This window comes from Gymnodraco acuticeps, unplaced genomic scaffold (genome assembly GCF_902827175.1).
Source record: "Gymnodraco acuticeps unplaced genomic scaffold, fGymAcu1.1, whole genome shotgun sequence".
Lineage (NCBI taxonomy): Eukaryota > Metazoa > Chordata > Actinopteri > Perciformes > Bathydraconidae > Gymnodraco > Gymnodraco acuticeps.
Genome location: NW_022991328.1, coordinates 1,091 through 24,579, shown reverse-complemented (window position 1 = coordinate 24,579; position 23,489 = coordinate 1,091). Strand labels below are relative to the sequence as shown.

Below are 23,489 nucleotides of genomic sequence, written 5' to 3'. Positions count from 1 at the left end.
TGAAGGTACACACACACACACACTGCCTGAGACCCCAAGCTGAAGGTACACACACACACTGCCCTGAGACCCCAAGCTGAAGGTACACACACCACACACTGCCTGAGACCCAAGCTGAAGGCTACACACACCACACACTGCCTGAGACCCAAGCTGAAGTACACACACACAAACACTGCCTGAGACCCAAGCTGAAGGTACCCACCACACACTGCCTGAGACCCAAGCTGAAGGTACACCACACACACACACACTGCCTGAGACCCAAGCTGAAGGTACACACACACACTGCCTGAGACCCAAGCTGAAGGTACACACACACACACACACACACCACACACACTGCCTGAGACCCAAGCTGAAGGTACACCACACACCATGCCTGAGACCCAAGCTGAAGGTACCCACACACACTGCCTGAGCACCAGCTGAAGGTACACACACGATGCCTGAGACCCAAGCTGAAGGTACACACACACACAATGCCTGAGACCCAAGCTGAAGGTACACACACACACTGCCTGAGACCCAAGCTGAAGGTACACACACACTGCCTGAGACCCAAGCTGAAGGTACACACACACACACACTGCCTGAGACCCAAGCTGAAGGTACACCACCACACCACACACTGCCTGAGACCCAAGCTGAAGGTACACACACACACAACACCACACACACTGCCTGAGACCCAAGCTGAAGGTACACACACACACACACACACACACTGCCTGAGACCCAAGCTGAAGGTACACACACACACACACTGCCTGAGACCCAAGCTGAAGGTACACACACACACACACACACACACCTGCCTGAGACCCAAGCTGAAGGTACACACACACACACACACACACACTGCCTGAGACCCAAGCTGAAGGTACACACACACACACACACACACTGCCTGAGACCCAAGCTGAAGGTACACACACACACACACACACACACACACACTGCCTGAGACCCAAGCTGAAGGTACACACACACACACACACACACTGCCTGAGACCCAAGCTGAAGGTACACACACACACACACACACACTGTCTGAGACCCAAGCTGAAGGTACACACACACTGCCTGAGACCCAAGCTGAAGGTACACACACACACACACTGCCTGAGACCCAAGCTGAAGGTACACACACACACACACTGCCTGAGACCCAAGCTGAAGGTACACACACACACACACTGCCTGAGACCCAAGCTAAAGGTATACACACACACACACACTGCCTGAGACCCAAGCTGAAGGTACACACACACACTGCCTGAGACCCAAGCTGAAGGTACACACACACACACACTGCCTGAGACCCAAGCTGAAGGTACACACACACACACACACACACACTGCCTGAGACCCAAGCTGAAGGTACACACACACTGCCTGAGACCCAAGCTGAAGGTACACACACACACACACTGCCTGAGACCCAAGCTGAAGGTACACACACACACACACACACACTGCCTGAGACCCAAGCTGAAGGTACACACACACTGCCTGAGACCCAAGCTGAAGGTACACACACACACACACACACACTAAACCCTATTGTTGTTGTTGTTGTTGTTGTGTAGCTTTATAGCATCGAGCTAACAGTTCACATGTTGTCTCAGTTTGTTCCTGGAGGAGACTGGTTCTGTCCGGACTGTCGACCCAAACAAAGATCGAGCCGCCTGCCGTCCCGTCAGAGATCCTCCATCGATGAGGAGGAGGAAGAGGGGGAGGGTGAAGAAGAGGAGGAGGAGGAGTCAGAAGAGGAAGAGGAGGAGTCGGAAGAAGAGGAGGAGGAGGAGGAGGAAGAAGTCGTTGTGAGGTGAGTGAGAATACTTTACCCTCATCTCTAATCAAAGATATATATATATCTCTATATTAATATGAACATCCCGTAATCTCTGCAGCAAGAAGAGCCAGCCCCCGCCCCCAAGAGGGAGGAGCCAACAGACCCTGCCCCCGAGAGGGAGGAGCCAACAGGCCACGCCCAAAGGTCAACAGACCACGCCCAAAAACACCACCTCTTCATCAGGGAAAAACTCCTCTGCCTCAAAGTCAGTATCTACTGAAACTCGATCAAAATATAAAAGTTTTTCTTGTAGCCAGATATATTTCCTAGACGTCTGTAGCTACAAACAGAACTCAGGTTGAGTTGTTAATAATTTATCTGAGCTGAGTCTATCCTTTAGAGCAGGGGTGCCCAACCGGTCGATCGCAAGATGTGTCTAAAAATAGAACAACAATATTCTGTTTTATCGTTAATGTCCTGTAACATAATCTTCCTGTGCCAGAATAATGCACTTGAACGCATCAAAGCTTTGTGATTGGCCGACGTGACCCCATGTGTGGGGGCGTGGCTGGTGGGCAGTGGGCACTATTTCGCTGACGTTGTCCGTGGCAACAGGAGTGACAGTCCGCACACACACAAGACCGCAATTATGGCAGAAGCAAAAAAGCCCAAAATATATAGTTTCCACTCCGAGTGGGAGGATGATTATTTGTGTATCTATTCCAATTCAAAGTCCATCTGTCTCATATGTAATGCGGGCGTGGCTTTATCGAAGAAGGGTCATTTAGGAGCGGCATTTCAAAACAGTGCACAAACGCTACGAGACGGAACTCCCTCCTGATTCTGCCCTACGCTCCCAAAGGGGAGGGGCCTGAAAGGACAGCTAAATGCACAGCAGTCCATTTCCACCAGGCCCAACAACAAGAGCAAGGCTGCTACCAGAGCATCTTATCGTGTCAGTCACGTTCTGGAGAAACACATGAAGTCTTTCAAAGACGGCGAAGTTGTGAAAGAAGCATTCCTGGAGGCTGCCGACGCGCTTTGGGGGGACAGTAAAAATAACAGAAGCATTTCAACAGGTTTTTGATATAATAAAAACTCAAGTTAGATACCGTTATTAATCAGCTGTAAGTTTTAGTTTGTTTGAACTTATTCATTATAATTATTGTACAAAATGGTATAAGAATGCAAACTTAAATTGATTATAGTCTATTATCAGTTCAGGTTAAGAAGCTAGTGTTGCTTGCATCCTATTTTAAAGGCATTTCTTTTTATACTCGACTAAAATGCAACAAAAAAAGTGTTTGATTAATGTTGTCTTTTTATTGCACGTTGGCAGCAGATTCCTGAGCAGCTTCAGATCAGAGTCGTCTTATCAGAAAGCCTCATTTATGCTTTTGTAGCAACACTATTTTTATATAATGGCAAAGAAAGGGTTCAGAGTCTTTTCTTTCTTCCTGAGTCATATGTGGCAGCACTGTTCAATGCTTCTTGAAAACATGACCCACTGTAGTGACGTGTGAATAAACTCCAACTCTGTATCAACAACACTGTTGTGTAGCTTCAGTTAAATACTTGTGTAGATTAGAAAGAGGTAAGATAAAGGATCTGCAGTATTTTATGAAGTATTAATCGTATAAAGGTCAGTTTTATACAAGTAGAAGTGTGTATTTACCTGGTAGGAGGCTGTCAGTAATGGCCTCTCTATTTGGACTGGCAGATCTCGGCAGACTGGCAACTTTAAAAGTAGCTCTCGGTTCAAAAAAGGTTGGGCACCCCTGCTTTAAAGCCTATTTTAGTTTTGGTTTCAGTTAACGATAATAACCCTGGCTCTATCCAATCACAGGTCCTCAGGAAAGAAGGCCACGCCCCCCAAGGGGAAGGCCACGCCACACAAGGGGAAGGCCACACCACACAAGGGGAAGGCCACGCCCCCTGCAGGTAAAGCTCCGCCCCGCTCAGGGAGTCGCGTCAGCGCCCGTCTGAGCCTCGAGATCCTAGCTACGACCACGACCAAAAAAAACTCACCTGGTCAGAGCGAGGCCCGAAAGAGACCAGCCACAGGTAAACAACCAATCAGATCACACTTGTAGACAAGTAAACAACCAATCAGATCGCACCTGTAGACAAGTAAATAACCAATCAGATCACACCTGAACACAGGTAAACAACCAATCAGATAACGCCTGAACACAGCCAATCAGATAACACCTGAACACAGCCAATCAGATAACACCTGAACACAGGTAAACAGCCAATCAGAGAACACCTGTAGGCAGGTAAACAGCCAATCAGACACCTGTAGACAGGTAAACAGCCAATTAGATAGCACCTGCAGACAGGTAAACAACCAATTAAATAGCACCTGCAGACAGGTAAACAGCCAATCAGAGAACACCTGAACACAGGTAAACAACCAATTAAATAGCACCTGCAGACAGGTAAACAGCCAATCAGAGAACACCTGAACACAGGTAAACAGCCAACCAGATCACACCTGTAGACAGGTAAACAGCCAATCAGATCACACCTGTAGACAGGTAAACAACCAATCAGATAACACCTGTAGACAGGTAAACAGCCAATCAGAGAACACATGTAGACAGGTAAACAGCCAACCAGATCACACCTGTAGACAGGTAAACAGCCAACCAGATCACACCTGTAGACAGGTAAACAGCCAATCAGATCACACCTGTAGACAGGTAAACAACCAATCAGATAACACCTGAACACAGCCAATCAGATCACACCTGAACACAGGTAAACAGCCAATTAGATAGCGCCTGCAGACAGGTAAACATCCAATCAGTGAACAGATAATACTTTATTGTATTTTCTCCTCATAGCACCTTGAGATGACGTTGTTTTTAAAGTGTGCTATATGAGGACATGTATTATTATTAGATAACACCAAAGAAGGAAGTGATCCTCCTTACCTGACATTCTCTCCCTCCCCCCACCCAGATGTGGCTCTTCCCCTCCCCCCACGCCCCGTCCTCCCCCCCTCCTCCTCCTCCTCCTCTTCCTCTTCCTCACGTCGTTCCTCTGGCAGGAACCATGGGGTCCACGAGCTGTCAGCCTGTGAGCAGCTGGTGGTGGAGCTGGTGAGACATGATGACAGCTGGCCCTTCATCAAGCTGGTGTCCAGGACACAGGTACACACACACACACACACACACACACACACACACACACACACACTCTCTCTTTCTCTCTCTCACACACACACACACACTCTCTCTCTCTCACTCTCTCTCTCACACACACACTCTCTCTTTCTCACTCTCTCACACACACTCTCTCTTTCTCTCTCTCACACACACACACACACTCTCTCTTTCTCTCTCTCTCACACACACACTCTCTCTCTCTCTCTCACACACACACACACACCACACACACACACACACACACACACACTCTCTCTTTCTCTCTCTCACACACACACACACACACACACTCTCTCTTTCTCTCTCTCTCACACACACACTCTCTCTTTCTCTCTCACTCTCTCACACACACACACACACTCTCTCTTTATCTCTCTCACACACACACACACTCTCTCTTTCTCTCTCACTCTCTCACACACACACACACACACACTTTCAGTGCCGAGCACCAGTACTGATTTTCAGAATTTTGGGATCGGCTTTGTATCGTTTTTTTCCATTCCTACCTGTCTCTCTGTAACTCACCTGTCTGTCTGTAACTCACCTGTCTCTCTGTAACTCACCTGTCTCTCTGTAACTCACCTGTCTCTCTGTAACTCACCTGTCTGTCTCTCTGGCACTCACCTGTCTGTCTCTCTGGCACTCACCTGTCTCTCTGGCACTCACCTGTCTCTCTGGCACTCACCTGTCTCTCTGGCACTCACCTGTCTCTCTGTAACTCACCTGTCTCTCTGTAACTCACCTGTCTCTCTGTAACTCACCTGTCTGTCTCTCTGTAACTCACCTGTCTCTCTGTAACTCACCTGTCTGTCTCTCTGTAACTCACCTGTCTCTCTGTAACTCACCTGTCTCTCTGTAACTCACCTGTCTCTCTGTAACTCGCCTGTCTCTCTGTAACTCACCTGTCTCTCTGTAACTCACCTGTCTCTCTGTAACTCACCTGTCTCTGTAACTCACCTGTCTGTCTCTCTGTAACCCACCTGTCTCTCTGTAACTCACCTGTCTCTCTGTAACTCACCTGTCTCTCTGTAACTCACCTGTCTGTCTCTCTGTAACTCACCTGTCTCTCTGTAACTCGCCTGTCTCTCTGTAACTCACCTGTCTCTCTGTAACTCACCTGTCTCTCTGTAACTCACCTGTCTCTCTGTAACTCACCTGTCTGTCTCTCTGTAACCCACCTGTCTCTCTGTAACTCACCTGTCTGTCTCTCTGTAACTCACCTGTCTCTCTGTAACTCACCTGTCTGTCTCTCTGTAACTCACCTATCTCTCTGTAACTCACCCTGTCTCTCTGTAACTCACCTGTCTGTCTGTAACTCACCTGTCTGTCTGTAACTCACCTGTCTCTCTGTAACCCACCTGTCTCTCTGTAACTCACCTGTCTCTCTGTAACTCACCTGTCTGTCTGTAACTCACCTGTCTGTCTGTAACTCACCTGTCTGTCTGTAACCCACCTGTCTGTCTGTAACTCACCTGTCTCTCTGTAACTCACTTGTCTCTCTGTAACTCACCTGTCTCTCTGTAACCCACCTGTCTCTCTGTAACTCACCTGTCTGTCTCTCTGTAACTCACCTGTCTCTCTGTAACTCACCTGTCTCTCTGTAACTCAGCTGTCTCTCTGTAACTCACCTGTCTGTCTGTAACTCACCTGTCTGTCTGTAACTCACCTGTCTGTCTCTCTGTAACTCACCTGTCTCTCTGTAACTCACCTGTCTCTCTGTAACTCACCTGTCTCTCTGTAACTCACCTGTCTCTCTGTAACTCACCTGTCTGTCTCTCTGTAACTCACCTGTCTCTCTGTAACTCACCTGTCTCTCTGTAACTCACCTGTCTCTCTGTAACTCACCTGTCTGTCTCTCTGTAACCCACCTGTCTCTCTGTAACTCACCTGTCTCTCTGTAACTCACCTGTCTCTCTGTAACTCACCTGTCTGTCTCTCTGTAACCCACCTGTCTCTCTGTAACTCACCTGTCTGTCTCTCTGTAACTCACCTATCTCTCTGTAACTCACCTGTCTCTCTATAACTCACCTGTCTGTCTGTAACTCACCTGTCTGTCTCTCTGTAACTCACCTGTCTCTCTGTAACTCACCTGTCTCTCTGTAACTCACCTGTCTCTCTGTAACTCACCTGTCTGTCTCTCTGTAACCCACCTGTCTCTCTGTAACTCACCTGTCTGTCTCTCTGTAACCCACCTGTCTCTCTGTAACTCACCTGTCTGTCTCTCTGTAACTCACCTATCTCTCTGTAACTCACCTGTCTCTCTATAACTCACCTGTCTCTCTGTAACTCACCTGTCTGTCTCTCTGTAACTCACCTGTCTGTCTCTCTGTAACTCACCTATCTCTCTGTAACTCACCTGTCTCTCTGTAACTCACCTGTCTGTCTGTAACTCACCTGTCTGTCTCTCTGTAACTCACCTGTCTGTCTCTCTGTAACTCACCTGTCTGTCTCTCTGTAACTCACCTATCTCTCTGTAACTCACCTGTCTCTCTGTAACTCACCTGTCTGTCTGTAACTCACCTGTCTGTCTGTAACTCACCTGTCTGTCTGTAACTCACCTGTCTGTCTCTCTGTAACTCACCTGTCTCTCTGTAACTCACCTGTCTGTCTGTAACTCACCTGTCTGTCTGTCTGTAACTCACCTGTCTGTCTCTCTGTAACTCACCTGTCTCTCTGTAACTCACCTGTCTCTCTGTAACTCACCTGTCTCTCTGTAACTCACCTGTCTCTCTGTAACTCACCTGTCTCTCTGTAACTCACCTGTCTGTCTCTCTGTAACTCACCTGTCTCTCTGTAACTCACCTGTCTCTCTGTAACTCACCTGTCTCTCTGTAACTCACCTGTCTGTCTCTCTGTAACCCACCTGTCTCTCTGTAACTCACCTGTCTGTCTCTCTGTAACCCACCTGTCTCTCTGTAACTCACCTGTCTGTCTCTCTGTAACTCACCTATCTCTCTGTAACTCACCTGTCTCTCTATAACTCACCTGTCTGTCTGTAACTCACCTGTCTGTCTCTCTGTAACTCACCTGTCTCTCTGTAACTCACCTATCTCTCTGTAACTCACCTGTCTCTCTATAACTCACCTGTCTGTCTGTAACTCACCTGTCTGTCTCTCTGTAACTCACCTGTCTCTCTGTAACTCACCTGTCTCTCTGTAACTCACCTGTCTCTCTGTAACTCACCTGTCTGTCTCTCTGTAACCCACCTGTCTCTCTGTAACTCACCTGTCTGTCTCTCTGTAACCCACCTGTCTCTCTGTAACTCACCTGTCTGTCTCTCTGTAACTCACCTATCTCTCTGTAACTCACCTGTCTCTCTATAACTCACCTGTCTCTCTGTAACTCACCTGTCTGTCTGTAACTCACCTGTCTGTCTCTCTGTAACTCACCTGTCTGTCTCTCTGTAACTCACCTATCTCTCTGTAACTCACCTGTCTCTCTGTAACTCACCTGTCTGTCTGTAACTCACCTGTCTGTCTGTAACTCACCTGTCTGTCTCTCTGTAACTCACCTGTCTGTCTCTCTGTAACTCACCTATCTCTCTGTAACTCACCTGTCTCTCTGTAACTCACCTGTCTGTCTGTAACTCATCTGTCTGTCTGTAACTCACCTGTCTGTCTGTAACTCACCTGTCTGTCTCTCTGTAACTCACCTGTCTCTCTGTAACTCACCTGTCTCTCTGTAACTCACCTGTCTCTCTGTAACCCACCTGTCTGTCTCTCTGCAGGTCCCTGACTACTATGACATTGTGAAATCACCGATTGCTCTCAGCACCATCAGAGAGAAAGTCAACACCTGTGAATACCAGACTGCAGGTGAGGACACACACACACTTTCCTTCCTACCCAGAGTCACCTGGAAGATGTTTAACACACCTGTGATCAGAGCCACATGTTCTGTCCTGATGTAGTTCAGGGGACACATGTTGAGCTGTTTGATGAAGTGTCTTCAGGTACCTGGACGCATCAGGAAAGGTTAATGCTGACACTCCAGGTGTGTTCAGGTGTGTATGGTGTTTCCAGGTGTGTATGGTGTTTCCAGGTGTGTTCAGGTGTTTCCAGGTGTGTTCAGGTGTTTCCAGGTGTGTATGGTGTGTTTCCAGGTGTGTTCAGGTGTTTCCAGGTGTGTATGGTGTGTTCAGGTGTTTCCAGGTGTGTTCAGGTGTTTCCAGGTGTGTTCAGGTGTGTATGGTGTTTCCAGGTGTGTATGGTGTTTCCAGGTGTGTTCAGGTGTTTCCAGGTGTGTTCAGGTGTTTCCAGGTGTGTATGGTGTTTCCAGGTGTGTATGGTGTTTCCAGGTGTGTTCAGGTGTTTGCAGGTGTGTATGGTATTTCCAGGTGTGTATGGTGTTTCCAGGTGTGTATGGTGTTTCCAGGTGTGTTCAGGTGTGTATGGTGTTTCCAGGTGTGTTCAGGTGTGTATGGTGTTTCCAGGTGTGTATGGTGTTTCCAGGTGTGTATGGTGTTTCCAGGTGTGTTCAGGTGTGTATGGTGTTTCCAGGTGTGTTCAGGTGTGTATGGTGTTTCCAGGTGTGTTCAGGTGTTTCCAGGTGTGTATGGTGTTTCCAGGTGTGTTCAGGTGTTTCCAGGTGTGTATGGTGTTTCCAGGTGTGTATGGTGTTTCCAGGTGTGTTCAGGTGTTTCCAGGTGTGTATGGTGTTTCCAGGTGTGTATGGTGTGTTTCCAGGTGTGTTCAGGTGTGTATGGTGTTTCCAGGTGTGTTCAGGTGTTTGCAGGTGTGTATGGTGTTTCCAGGTGTGTATGGTGTTTCCAGGTGTGTATGGTGTGTTTCCAGGTGTGTTCAGGTGCGTACAGTTGTGTTCAGGTGTGTCCAGTTGTGTGTGTGTATGGTGTGTTCAGGTGTGTGTAAGGTGTGTACAGTTGTGTGTTCAGGTGTGTGTATGATGCTGAGTTCAGGTGTGTGTATGATGCTGAGTTCAGGTGTGTGTATGATGCTGAGTTCAGGTGTGTGTATGATGCTGTGTTCAGGTGTGTGTATGGTGTGTTCAGGTGACCCAGAACATCTGTTGCTTTTGTCTGCGGCTAGATGGTCGTCTCCAGTTTTTATAATTGACTTTTTAGAGCTTGTGAAGTGATCGTCAAACATTGAAAACCAAATGTTGTTTCGTTTCTACATTTAAAAATGAAACTACTTGTTATTTACCTGTAACTTCCCCTCCTCCCTCCAGGTGAGTTTGTGACGGACATGGAGCTGATGTTCTCTAACTGCCTGCAGTATAACCCTCGCCACACTAACGAGGCGAAGGCAGGAACTCGTCTGCAGCTCTTCTTCCACGCCGAGCTCAGCAGGCTCGGCCTATCCGAGCGCAGCAGGCTCGGCCAATCAGAGCGCAGCCCCGCCCCCCCCCGCGAAGCGCTCCCGACAGTGACCTGTGACCTCACCGCCGTCCTCTCTGCTGATTGGTCCTCCTGACCCCGTCTGAACCAGCTGACAATCAAAGGGATGATGAGTGGGCGGGGCTTCTCCACAGTCAGTGTTTTAGCTGCTACTTTAATAACCTTTATATTAACACGTTTAAACCTTAGCTCAAAGTGAATGATTAAATTCCTTTAAGGGGAAAATACACTTCTAAAATCTGGATACGCTTTCTGAGAAAAGTATTATTTAGAAGAGACTTAAAGACTTAAAATAAGTTACCTGTTCTGTAAGGGACACCTGACTCCATTCATAAAACACACCTGTCATACCTCCACCTGTCAGTGTGAGACCTCTGTGAACCCAAGCTGTCTGTTTAAAACACCAAGTCTCTCAATAACTCAAGACTAAACTCACCTGTAGAGGAAGAACACCTGTAGAGGATGAGCACCTGTGCACCGAGTCGTTATGAATGGACCCAGGTGTCTTTAGACCTGCTGCAGGTGAAACACTGGCTGGGGAACCGTCTCATACTCCCTGAAATATCCCTTTCATGATGAGTCTGAGCTTGTTTTGTTTGAAGCTCACCTGAGACCCCTCTCACCTGATCACATGACCCTCACTGTTATAAACAACCCTTCCACTGTGAGTTTGTGAAACCCTAGAGAAGTTGAGTAGATTTCCTCGACCTGCTGACGTTCAGGGCATTTTTATATTTACTGGGTCAGAGTTTAAAGACATTCCTGTAGGACATTAGAGACAGACAGGTAGAGACAGACAGGTAGAGGCAGACAGGTAGAGGCAGACAGGTAGAGGCAGACAGGTAGAGACAGACAGGTAGAGACAGACAGGTAGAGACAGACAGGTAGAGACAGACAGGTAGAGGCAGACAGGTAGAGTGGTTCATCTAAACTCCCATCCGGCCGTTAGTTTTCGCTCAGGGACAAAAACATGTATTTGATTTGAATGTAAATAGTTTTGACTGATTTTCCGGCTGAATTAAACGTGTGTTCAGTAAGAGAGCAGAAATACTGGCCAATTGAAAGTGTCGTTAGCCTTAAAGGGACAGTCCCACATTTAGAAAGGGGCGATACATCATGAATCTAAAGATGGATTAACGATAATTCATCCTCTTGGATTCGGTGCCACAGAGTAGTCTTAGTTTAGTTTAGCATAAAGGCAGACATGCAATGAGTTGAAGTGACGAGATCAGATAATAAAATGTGGCGCTGTCCCTTTAAGAGGCAGCCTGAGGCTTCTGGGATTTGTAGTTTTTGTTGGACTACTGCAACGTTTACCTGCTTTAGAGTGTTCCTTTGTTTGATGCGTTCTTCTTCTGTGGTGTTAGTGTGACTGCTGCAGCTCAGTCAGTGGTGTGTGTGTGTGTGTGTGTGTGTGTGTGAGAGAGAGGGAGAGAGATTGTGTGTGTGTGTGTGTGTGTGTGTGTGTGGAGGTCAGCTGTACACTACACTGGAGCGCTGCATATTTATTTAGTTCTGCCTTCATTGTCTTTATGACTGGTAGGATCTTCCTGATGGTGTTTGTTCTGAAATAATAAATAAAGTGTTATAACCAGCTGTCTCTGCGTGCTCGAAGAGTTATAAAGTGTTGCAGTATTTAAAGTTAGTGCTCACCTGTACCTGTGTGTACATGTACCTGTAAGAGTAATCTGTGGGATGGGAAGCAGGCGGGATGAAGACAACTTCCTGTCTCCTGATTGGTTGGTATTTTTACATTTTTTTGAAGAGCCAATAGTAAGCCTTCCCCTCCTCCTCATAGCAATTCAAGTTTTTCAAATCAAGTTTTATTTATGTAGCACATTTATAAAGATTTTTGGTCGAGCCAAAGTGCTGTACATCAGCGACGTGCAGTCAGGGGAGGTAGAGCCTCACCTGTCATACTCCAATGTAACGGAAAAACAACTAAAGAAAAACGAAATAGTAATAATAATAAAATGTCTCCACTGATCTGTTTTGTAAATGTTATTAATGTTTGATTCCAATCGCTTTTTATAGTCAAAATCAGCAAATTTGCCGAGCTCCGCTACAACTACGGGTAGCGATGAGAAGAAGTGAGGCAGGGACGAGCTCTGCCTCTCGTAAGCCCACAGTAACTGGCTGGAAAGCGGGCCCTAAGCGCATGCCTGCACCATCTCACTGTAGGTCACCAATGTAATGTTTGTAGATCCCTTTATTACATTTATCCTCGCCATCCATAGTCTCTAAATAACTTATTTCACGTATATATGATATTTAGGCTCGCTGATCTCATCGTACAACGGCAATGAAAAAAGCACCAGGGGAGGCAGCCATAACCTCTGCCGCACTGAAGGGGGCGCACGTGAGCCCACAGGTCCTTGTTGCTACTGTTATTCTACGCAGAGACTGTAGACGCAAACAAACTAGACTTTTGAAACTAGAGGAAGATAAGGAGGACTTTTACAAAACAGTAATAGAGATTGTTGTCCAGAAGGATAGCATGGACTTCATCTTCAAGTCAAGGTAAGACCACCATTGTAATGAACATGGGATCTTACTAAGAAAGAACAATCCAATATTTAGATGTTGGGTATCCTTTTGTTGAACGGTCTGTTTAAAATGAATCGAAGCATCAGACTAAAAAAGCTTTTGAAAATAACCGAATATTTCGAATAAGGTCAAAATATAATATTTGTAAATCTGATTCTGAAAGAGTAGAGACACTTTACAGCAAATACAACAGCACAGATTGTTCAGAATATCAGTATGAGAAAAACGACACCTTCTACCCTTAGACCCTCTGTCCTTAGACCCTCTGTCCTCAGACCCTCTGTCCTTAGACCCTCTGTGCTCAGACCCTCTGTCCTTAGACCCTCTGTGCTCAGACCCTCTGTCCTTAGACCCTCTGTGCTCAGACCCTCTGTCCTTAGACCCTCTGTGCTCAGACCCTCTGTCCTTAGACCCTCTGTGCTCAGACCCTCTGTCCTTAGACCCTCTGTGCTCAGACCCTCTGTCCTTAGACCCTCTGTGCTCAGACCCTCTGTCCTTAGACCCTCTGTGCTCAGACCCTCTGTCCTTAGACCCTCTGTGCTCAGACCCTCTGTCCTTAGACCCTCTGTGCTCAGACCCTCTGTCCTTAGACCCTCTGTGCTCAGACCCTCTGTCCTTAGACCCGACCCTCTGTCCTTAGACCCTCTGTGCTCAGACCCTCTGTCCTTAGACCCTCTGTGCTCAGACCCTCTGTCCTTAGACCCTCTGTCCTTAGACCCTCTATCCTTAGACCCTCTGTCCTTGGACCCTCTGTCCTTGGACCCTCTGTCCTTAGACCCTCTGTCCTTAGACCCTCTATCCTTAGACCCTCTGTCCTTAGACCCTCTGTGCTCAGACCCTCTGTCCTTAGACCCTCTGTGCTCAGACCATCTGTCCGTAGACCCTCTGTCCTTAGACCCTCTATCCTTAGACCCTCTGTCCTTGGACCCTCTATCCTTAGACCCTCTGTCCTTAGACCCTCTATCCTTAGACCCTCTGTCCTTGGACCCTCTGTCCTTAGACCCTCTGTCCTTAGACCCTCTGTCCTTGGACCCTCTGTCCTTAGACCCTCTGTCCTTAGACCAGTGACCACCAACTGGCGGCCCGCGGGCCACATCCGGCCCGCCAGACATTCTCATCCGGCCCGCACGACGGGGGTGACTGTGGCGTTACTGCGTTCGCCCCACACCCATTTATTTTTTACAACGTCTCGTGAGTAAGGTGCAGTACCGGAGTCCAACAGAGAGGCAGCAGCTGCGGGACAGTAGACTGCGAAACCTTCCCTGCCTTGAAGAAGAAGTGATCCTAAGTTGTGAAGAGTCTGCTTTGTGCGCTTCGCAGCACAGCAGCAGCCCCGCTGCGACAGAGTCCAACAGAGAGGCAGGAGCTGTGGGACAGTAGCCTAGAAGCAGGGTTGGGTTGTAACGTATGGTTGTAACGGAATATATGTAACGGCGTTACGTAATCAGAATACAAAAATCAAGTAGGGTGAATTGCCCTAATGTGGGACATTTTTTGCATTTCAGACTTCGGGAATATTTTGCGATATGAAGCCGATACAATAAATCAACATCAAGTACCATTGTGAAATACCCAGGATGTGTCCTAATCAAACCAAAAGAGAAAATGCAGATATTACACTCATAAAAGAAATGGTAGACATATAAGTACTCTTAGTGCCAAGTTGTCTCAGACAATCTGCTTTTCCTAATGTGGGACAGTTCTGTGCAAAATGTGGGACACTGAAAAGTATATGTTAAAAAGCCTCAGTCACCTTAATTCATGTAATAAAAACATCTCAGGTCAGTAACACTCAAAGCTAAATGTGCAATACCATGTTCAGCTATGTTACTATTTATAATGTTATTGTTTTTACAACAGAAGATGTTTTTCTTTAAATTGAAGTTAAATGCATCAATCTGATGCACTTTGAGGGCAACATTAAGAGATTTATGGATACAGCTCTCAACACTCATATGAAACAGAACTGTATATATTTCAATAATCCAAAAACCATTAGAATATGCTCACAGCCAATAACACATCATTGATAAACTCCTCTCTCCTATCTTTATCTTAGTCTGCATTCTTTCTTTTTTATTTATGCATATTCGACTAATCACTCCCCTTTTACACTGTGTGTTGTTGTTTTTTACTGACCTATAGCACATATTGGAATGATTTCTTAACTTAGGCTATTTTTTACAATGTGTGTTGGAAGGATTTATTAAATTACTATGAATATTTGGGCTTAAATTAATTGCCATCTCTTAAACTCAGACATTAATCCCTAACATTATCTCTGACTTTGTCATACCATTTTAACAGAGATGCAGCCACCCCCAATTATTTAATATGATTTGCCCTTCACCTTAAATATCTAAAATACTGCATTAGACTAAAGCCCTGTAAATAACCATTGCTCTTGCACAATCCATGCCCCTTTTAGACCTGTCCCACATTAGGCAAATCATACTGTCCCACTTTGCGAAACATGTTTCCTAAAGTGGGACGATGGAACATTTGATTGAAATAAAAAATATAGAGTATATTTACACCATATTATAATATGTTCTGATGAACAAACATATCATAAACACATCCTGATAAAAATTTGCAAGATTGTTTTATTTATACGAAATTTAAAACCTTAACATTACATTTGTCAAAACGCTATGTCATTGACAATTGGGTGGTCTTCACACATGGTACTTCCTGTTTAAAGGTTTTTCCACCCTCATCTGTGATTGGATATTTGAGAAGTCATGTGATTTTGATCGCATGACATCACAGCTTGTGTTAACCCGTAGTTTCATTGACTCTCATTTGTTTGCGGAAGACCTACACCCCTTTGAGCTTAGGTGTCCCACATTAGGGCAACTCACCCTAACTGTATTCAGCTGGCGTTACATTTGAAAAACGAGTAATCTGATTACAGTTACTTTCGTAAACCTGAAGTGAATACATTTTGGAATACTTATTGGAATTATTGGTGGAAAAGTTTCCTCACAAAATGTAATATTCATTACCGGCAGAACTGTGTCTGTGAGGCCCCGCCCCCGCACGCAGAGAGAGAGAGATCTCTTTTAAAATATATTGAAAGTTAGAAACTGAGATGGTTGGATAAAATGTGCAAGATAACGTTTATGTAGCATTTCTTTATTGTCGAAATGATGACATTCATAACGGGATCAAATCAAAGTGAATGGCCTGCTGCTGCTGAATGCATGGGGCAAGTGACTGGAAAACGTTAAAAAAGTTATTACATCGTTTCAGATAATAATAATAATGATAATTCATTCTATTTAGGGGCGCCTTTCAAAGCACCAAGGACACCTTACAATTCATAACATATTCCAAGGAAAGTTTTAAGGCAGTACAAAGAATGCAGTCCGGGTGATGTTTTGTATGTGGGGTGCAGATGAGAGAGCTGTCCAGAATGACACCAAGATGTTGTGTTTGAGTTCTTGATAAGCCATTAAACAGTAAAATACGTGTCTCCTGTTCACCCAAACATACCCATCTGTTATGGGGAAAGAAAGTATTCCAAAAGTATTCTAAAAGTAATCTGAATACGTTACTAACTGTATTCTGATTACTTTCAGAGCATGTATTCAGTAACTGATTACATTTACAAAGTAACCCTCCCAACCCTGCCTAGAAGTGATGCTTCGTTAGCGTGAAGAGTCTGCTAAGCTTTATGCGGTCCGCACCTGAGCGTGCTCCACTAGCATTGTGGACTAGGCTATATACAAATCGCTGGCCCGCGAGAGTGTCTGTTTGGATACATTTTGGCCCTTGGACAAATGTAGTTGGTGATCCCTGAGTTAGACCCTCACATCGTACAAGGAAAATTCCTCTGAAAATCTCAGAATTCTGGGAAATATTTTTGACACAATTTGATTCAGATGTTGACCTTTTTAAACTTTTTTTTAAAATGTGAATTGAATCCCAGAATGTTTTCACTAGATTTTTAAAACATTTCTGAAAATATTTTTAAAAAGCTGTATGAAGTGGATCAGGTTTACCGGGTGCTGGTTCGAGTCCCCCCCCTCTCTCTCCTCCCCCTCTCTCTCGGACACATTCCCCTCTCCTCTCTCCCCTCAGAAGCGCCTCTTCCTCCCCCTTTCTGACGGTCATCAGCAGGTCTATCCCCGGGACAACATGGTAAGGATCTCCCGGATTCTCCCCCCGGTCCCTCTCTCTGTTAGAGGCCTGGACAGGGAGCCTCTTTGCGGGGCTAAAGTCTCCGGAGGACCGTTATGTGGCTCCGCTCCGTTAGCATGGGGTTAGCATGACGTTAGCTACACCATGCTACATGGCGCTAAGCTATATCATGATGTAGCATTCTTCCGTTAGCTGCCGATAAACCGGCTGTTTAACCGGGTTTATTAAACTATGATTATTATAAAGTAACGGCTCCTGGTGACCCGTTGTTATGCTGCGGGTTGTAACGGGATATATCCCGGTGTTATTAAAGTAACGGTCCGCGGAGCCTCTGTGCCCGCAGGCCGCGGCCCGGAGACACCTCTCATCCCCGGTGTTTCCTGCGGGCTCAGAGGCCTCACAGCCCGGGACAGAGCACCGGCAGCACTCGCTAAAAATAACCCGGGTCTGACCCGGTTCAGAAACCTGTATTTAATCCGAGTTTAACAGACAGAAAGACTGCGGAGTCATGTTGTCTGTCTGTAACCTGTCTGTCTCTCAACTGCCTGTCTGTAACCTGTCTGTCTCTCAACTGCCTGTCTGTAACCTGTCAACTGTCTGTCTGTAACCTGTCTGTCTGTAACCTGCCTGTCTGTAACCTGTCTGTCTGTAACCTGTCTGTCTGTAACCTGTCTGTCTGTAACCTGTCTGTCTGTAACCTGTCTGTCTGTAACCTGTCTGTCTGTAACCTGTCTGTCTGTAACCTGTCAACTGTCTGTCTGTAACCTGTCTGTCTGTAACCTGTCTGTCTGTAACCTGTCTGTCTGTAACCTGTCTGTCACCTGTCTGTCTGTAACCTGTCTGTAACCTGCCTGTCTGTAACCTGTCTGTCTGTAACCTGTCTGTCTGTAACCTGTCTGTCTGTAACCTGTCAACTGTCTGTCTGTAACCTGTCTGTCTGTAACCTGTCTGTCTGTAACCTGTCTGTCTGTAACCTGTCTGTCTGTAACCTGTCTGTCACCTGTCTGTCTGTAACCTGTCTGTAACCTGTCTGTCTGTAACCTGCCTGTCTGTAACCTGTCTGTCTGTAACCTGTCTGTCTGTAACCTGCCTGTCTGTAACCTGCCTGTCTGTAACCTGTCAACTGTCTGTCTGTAACCTGTCTGTCTGTAACCTGTCTGTCTGTAACCTGTCTGTCTGTAACCTGCCTGTCTGTAACCTGCCTGTCTGTAACCTGCCTGTCTGTAACCTGCCTGTCTGTAACCTGCCTGTCTGTAACCTGCCTGTCTGTAACCTGTCTGTCTGTAACCTGTCTGTCTGAAACCGGTCTGGTCTGTGAACCTGTCTGTCTGTAACCTGTCTGTCTGTAACCTGTCTGTCTGTAACACTGTCTGTCTGAAACCTGTCTGTCTGTAACCTGCCTGTCTGTAACCTGTCTGTCCTGTAACCACTGTCCTGTCTGTAAACCTGTCTGTTCTGTAACCTGTCTGTCTGTAACCCTGCCTGTCTGTAACCTGCCTGTCTGTAACCTGCCTGTCTGTAACCTGCCTGTCTGTAACCTGCCTGTCTGTAACCTGTCTGTCTGTAACCTGTCTGTCTGAAACCTGTCTGTCTGTAACCTGCCTGTCTGTAACCTGCCTGTCTGTAACCTGCCTGTCTGTAACCTGTCTGTCTGTAACCTGTCTGTCTGAAACCTGTCTGTCTGTAACCTGTCTGTCTGTAACCTGTCTGTCTGAAACCTGTCTGTCTGTAACCTGTCTGTCTGTAACCTGTCTGTCTGTAACCTGCCTGTCTGTAACCTGTCTGTAACCTGCCTGTCTGTAACCTGTCTGTCTGAAACCTGTCTGTCTGTAACCTGTCTGTCTGTAACCTGTCTGTCTGTAACCTGTCTGTCTGTAACCTGCCTGTCTGTAACCTGTCTGTAACCTGCCTGTCTGTAACCTGTCTGTCTCTCAACTGCCTGTCTCTCACCTGTCTGTCTCTCAACTGCCTGTCTGTAACCTGTCTGTCTCTCAACTGTCTGTCTGTAACCTGTCTGTCTGTAACCTGCCTGTCTGTAACCTGCCTGTCTGTAACCTGTCTGTCTGTAACCTGTCTGTCTGTAACCTGTCTGTCTGTAACCTGTCAACTGTCTGTAACCTGTCAACTGTCTGTCTGTAACCTGTCTGTCTGTAACCTGTCTGTCTGTAACCTGTCTGTCTGTAACCTGTCTGTCTGTAACCTGTCTGTCTGTAACCTGCCTGTCTGTAACCTGTCTGTCTGTAACCTGTCTGTCTGTAACCTGTCTGTCTGTAACCTGCCTGTCTGTAACCTGTCTGTCTGTAACCTGTCTGTCTGAAACCTGTCTGTCTGTAACCTGTCTGTCTGTAACCTGTCTGTCTGTAACCTGTCTGTCTGTAACCTGTCTGTCTGTAACCTGTCTGTCTGTAACCTGTCTGTCACCTGTCTGTCTGTAACCTGTCTGTCTGTAACCTGTCTGTCTGTAACCTGTCTGTCTGTAACCTGTCTGTCTGTAACCTGCCTGTCTGTAACCTGCCTGTCTGTAACCTGTCTGTCTGTAACCTGTAACCTGTCTGTCTGTAACCTGTCTGTAACCTGCCTGTCTGTAACCTGCCTGTCTGTAACCTGTCTGTCTGTAACCTGCCTGTCTGTAACCTGCCTGTCTCTCACCTGTCTGTCTGTAACCTGCCTGTCTGTAACCTGTCTGTCTGTAACCTGTCTGTCTGTAACCTGTCTGTCTCTCTGTAACCTGTCTGTCTGTAACCTGTCTGTCTGTAACCTGCCTGTCTGTAACCTGTCTGTCTGTAACCTGCCTGTCTGTAACCTGCCTGTCTGTAACCTGCCTGTCTGTAACCTGTCTGTCTGTAACCTGCCTGTCTCTCACCTGTCTGTCTGTAACCTGTCTGTCTCTCTGTAACCTGTCTGTCTGTAACCTGTCTGTCTGTAACCTGTCTGTCTGTTAAACCTGCCTGTGTAACCTGCCTGTCTGTAAACCTGTCTGTCTGTAACCTGTCTGTCTGTAACCTGCCTGTCTGTAACCTGCCTGTCTGTAACCTGTCTGTCTGTAACCTGCCTGTCTGTAACCTGTCTGTCTGTAACCTGTCTGTCTGTAACCTGCCTGTCTGTAACCTGTCTGTCTCTCACCTGTCTGTCTGTAACCTGTCTGTCTGTAACCTGTCTGTCTGTAACCTGTCTGTCTGTAACCTGTAACCTGTCTGTCTGTAACCTGCCTGTAACCTGTCTGTAACCTGTCTGTCTGTAACCTGTCTGTCTCTCTGTAACCTGTCTGTCTCTCACCTGTCTGTCTGTAACCTGTCTGTCTGTAACCTGTCTGTCTGTAACCTGTCTGTCTGTAACCTGTCTGTAACCTGTCTGTCTGTAACCTGTCTGTCTGTAACCTGTCTGTCTGTAACCTGCCTGTCTGTAACCTGTCTGTCTGTAACCTGTCTGTCTGTAACCTGTCTGTCTGTAACCTGTCTGTCTGTAACCTGCCTGTAACCTGTCTGTCTGTAAACCTGTCTGTCTGTAACCTGTCTGTCTGTAACCTGTCTGTCTGTAACCTGTCTGTCTGTAACCTGTCTGTCTGTAACCTGCCTGTCTGTAACCTGTCTGTCTGTACCTGTCTGTCTGTAACCTGTCTGTCTGTAACCTGTCTGTCTGTAACCTGTCTGTCTGTAACCTGCCTGTCTGTAACCTGTCTGTCTGTAACCTGTCTGTCTGTAACCTGTCTGTCTGTAACCTGTCTGTCTGTAACCTGTCTGTCTGTAACCTGTCTGTCTGTAACCTGCCTGTCTGTAACCTGTCTGTCTGTAACCTGTCTGTCTGTAACCTGCCTGTCTGTAACCTGTCTGTCTGTAACGTCTGTCTGTAACCTGTCTGTCTGTAACCTGTCTGTCTGAAGGCCTGCAGGCTGAGAAACTCAAACTAACTAACTAAGTTAACAGATTAACTAACCAACAGTAACACTATATAACTGCCAAGAACACTCTCAAACTAACTAACAGTTACTCTAACTAAAAAGTTAAACTAACTTACTAAGAGACACTTTAACTAACGAACAGTTACACTATGAACCTACTCGTAACCCTTACTATTTAACTGGAGCCCTATCTAAATAAAGGACTAACAGACACACCAACTGTCTAAGCTCCAGTTACACTAACCAACTCACAAGTGAAAGAAAGTACCACATTGTACTCGAGTACAGAATTAAAGTATTAAAGTTTATGTTACATCATCTCTTTCTCATCTCATTTTATTCAGACTTTATTCCTGGTTTGTAAAGAAATGAACCCGTCCTTAAACTCCGAGCAACACATTACCGTAGAGGTCAGCAATAAAACAGACTTCAACCGAGAACAGATAATACAAGATTTAATATATTAAGATTTTTATTTGAGCAATAACAAGACTGAAAGGAATGAACTGCTGATGTAAGATTGAGTATAAATGCGCATATTTCAGCAATAATAAGGACTCAAACCGATCAATAGATCATAACATGTTTTATATATACAAGATGTTTCCTGGATGAATTGCTGATGTCTGAATATTGATCTCGTGTGCAGGCGTCAGGCGTGACCGTGAACGACGAGGTGATCCGGGTGTTCAACGACATGAAGGTGAGGAAGTCTTCGTCAACTGAAGACGTGAAGAAGAGGAAGAAGGCGGTGCTGTTCTGCCTGAGCGAAGACAAGAAGAAGATCATTGTGGAGGAGGGGAAGCAGATCCTGGTGGGCGATATCGGGGAGAGCGTGGACGACCCGTACGGATGCTTCGTCAAACTGCTGCCGCCCAACGACTGCCGGTACGGGCTGTACGACGCCACGTACGAGACGAAGGAGAGCAAGAAGGAGGACCTGGTCTTCATCTTCTGGTGACTGCTCTATTCATACATATAACATACTACATACATAAAACATACATATAACATACATATAAACATACATATAACATACATATAACATACATATAACATACATAAAACATACATAAAACATACATATAACATACATATAACATACATAAAACATACATATAACATACATACTACATACATATAACATACATATAACATACATATAACATACATATAACATACATAAACATACATATAACATACATAAACATACATATAACATACATATAACATACATACTACATACATATAACATACATATAACATACATATAACATACATATAACATACATAAAACATACATATAACATACATATAACATACATATAACATACATATAACATACATACTACATACATACTACATACATATAACATACATAAAACATACATACTACATACATACTACATACATATAACATACATATAACATACATACTACATACATATAACATACATACTACATACATATAACATACATATAACATACATACTACATACATATAACATACATAAAACATACATATAACATACATACTACATACATATAACATACATATAACATACATACTACATACATATAACATACATATAACATACATATAACATACATACTACATACATATAACATACATATAACATACATATAACATACATATAACATACATATAACATACATACTACATACTACATACATATAACATACATATAACATACTACATACATACTACATACATATAACATACATAAAACATACATATAACATACATATAACATACATATAACATACATATAACATACTACATACATATAACATACATACTACATACATATAACATACTACATACATATAACATACATATAACATACATATAACATACATATAACATACTACATACATATAACATACATATAACATACATATAACATACATATAACATACATATAGCATACATATAACATACATATAACATACTACATACATATAACATACATACTACATACATATAACATACATAAAACATACATATAACATACATACTACATACATATAACATACATATAACATACATACTACATACATAAAACATACATACTACATACATACTACATACATATAACATACATATAACATACATACTACATACATATAACATACATACTACATACATATAACATACATATAACATACATACTACATACATATAACATACATACTACATACATATAACATACATACTACATACATACTACATACATATAACATACATAAAACATACATATAACATACTACATACATACTACATACATATAACATACATAAAACATACATATAACATACATATAACATACATATAACATACATATAACATACTACATACATATAACATACATACTACATACATATAACATACTACATACATATAACATACATATAACATACATATAACATACATATAACATACTACATACATATAACATACATATAACATACATATAACATACATATAACATACATATAGCATACATATAACATACATACTACATACATATAACATACTACATACAT

The 23,489-nt window shown here is 44.6% G+C and overlaps 2 protein-coding genes across 2 annotated transcripts; both read left to right on the top strand.

The window, feature by feature from the left end:
* Positions 1-114: 114 nt before the first annotated feature.
* Positions 115-11,926, top strand: baz1a (bromodomain adjacent to zinc finger domain, 1A; the record flags this gene model as incomplete). Its single annotated transcript, XM_034240405.1, has 7 exons — positions 115-233; positions 1,632-1,831; positions 1,917-2,063; positions 3,645-3,862; positions 4,766-4,956; positions 8,702-8,789; positions 10,162-11,926. Coding segments are annotated over 7 exons (1,208 nt in total), but the record flags the coding sequence as incomplete, so codon positions are not given.
* Positions 11,927-16,856: 4,930 nt separating this feature from the next.
* LOC117562555 (cofilin-2-like) lies at positions 16,857-21,878 on the top strand (the record flags this gene model as incomplete). The annotated part of the gene is given in 2 exon segments (XM_034240406.1): positions 16,857-17,023; positions 21,571-21,878. Coding segments are annotated over 2 exon segments (467 nt in total), but the record flags the coding sequence as incomplete, so codon positions are not given.
* Positions 21,879-23,489: the final 1,611 nt, after the last annotated feature.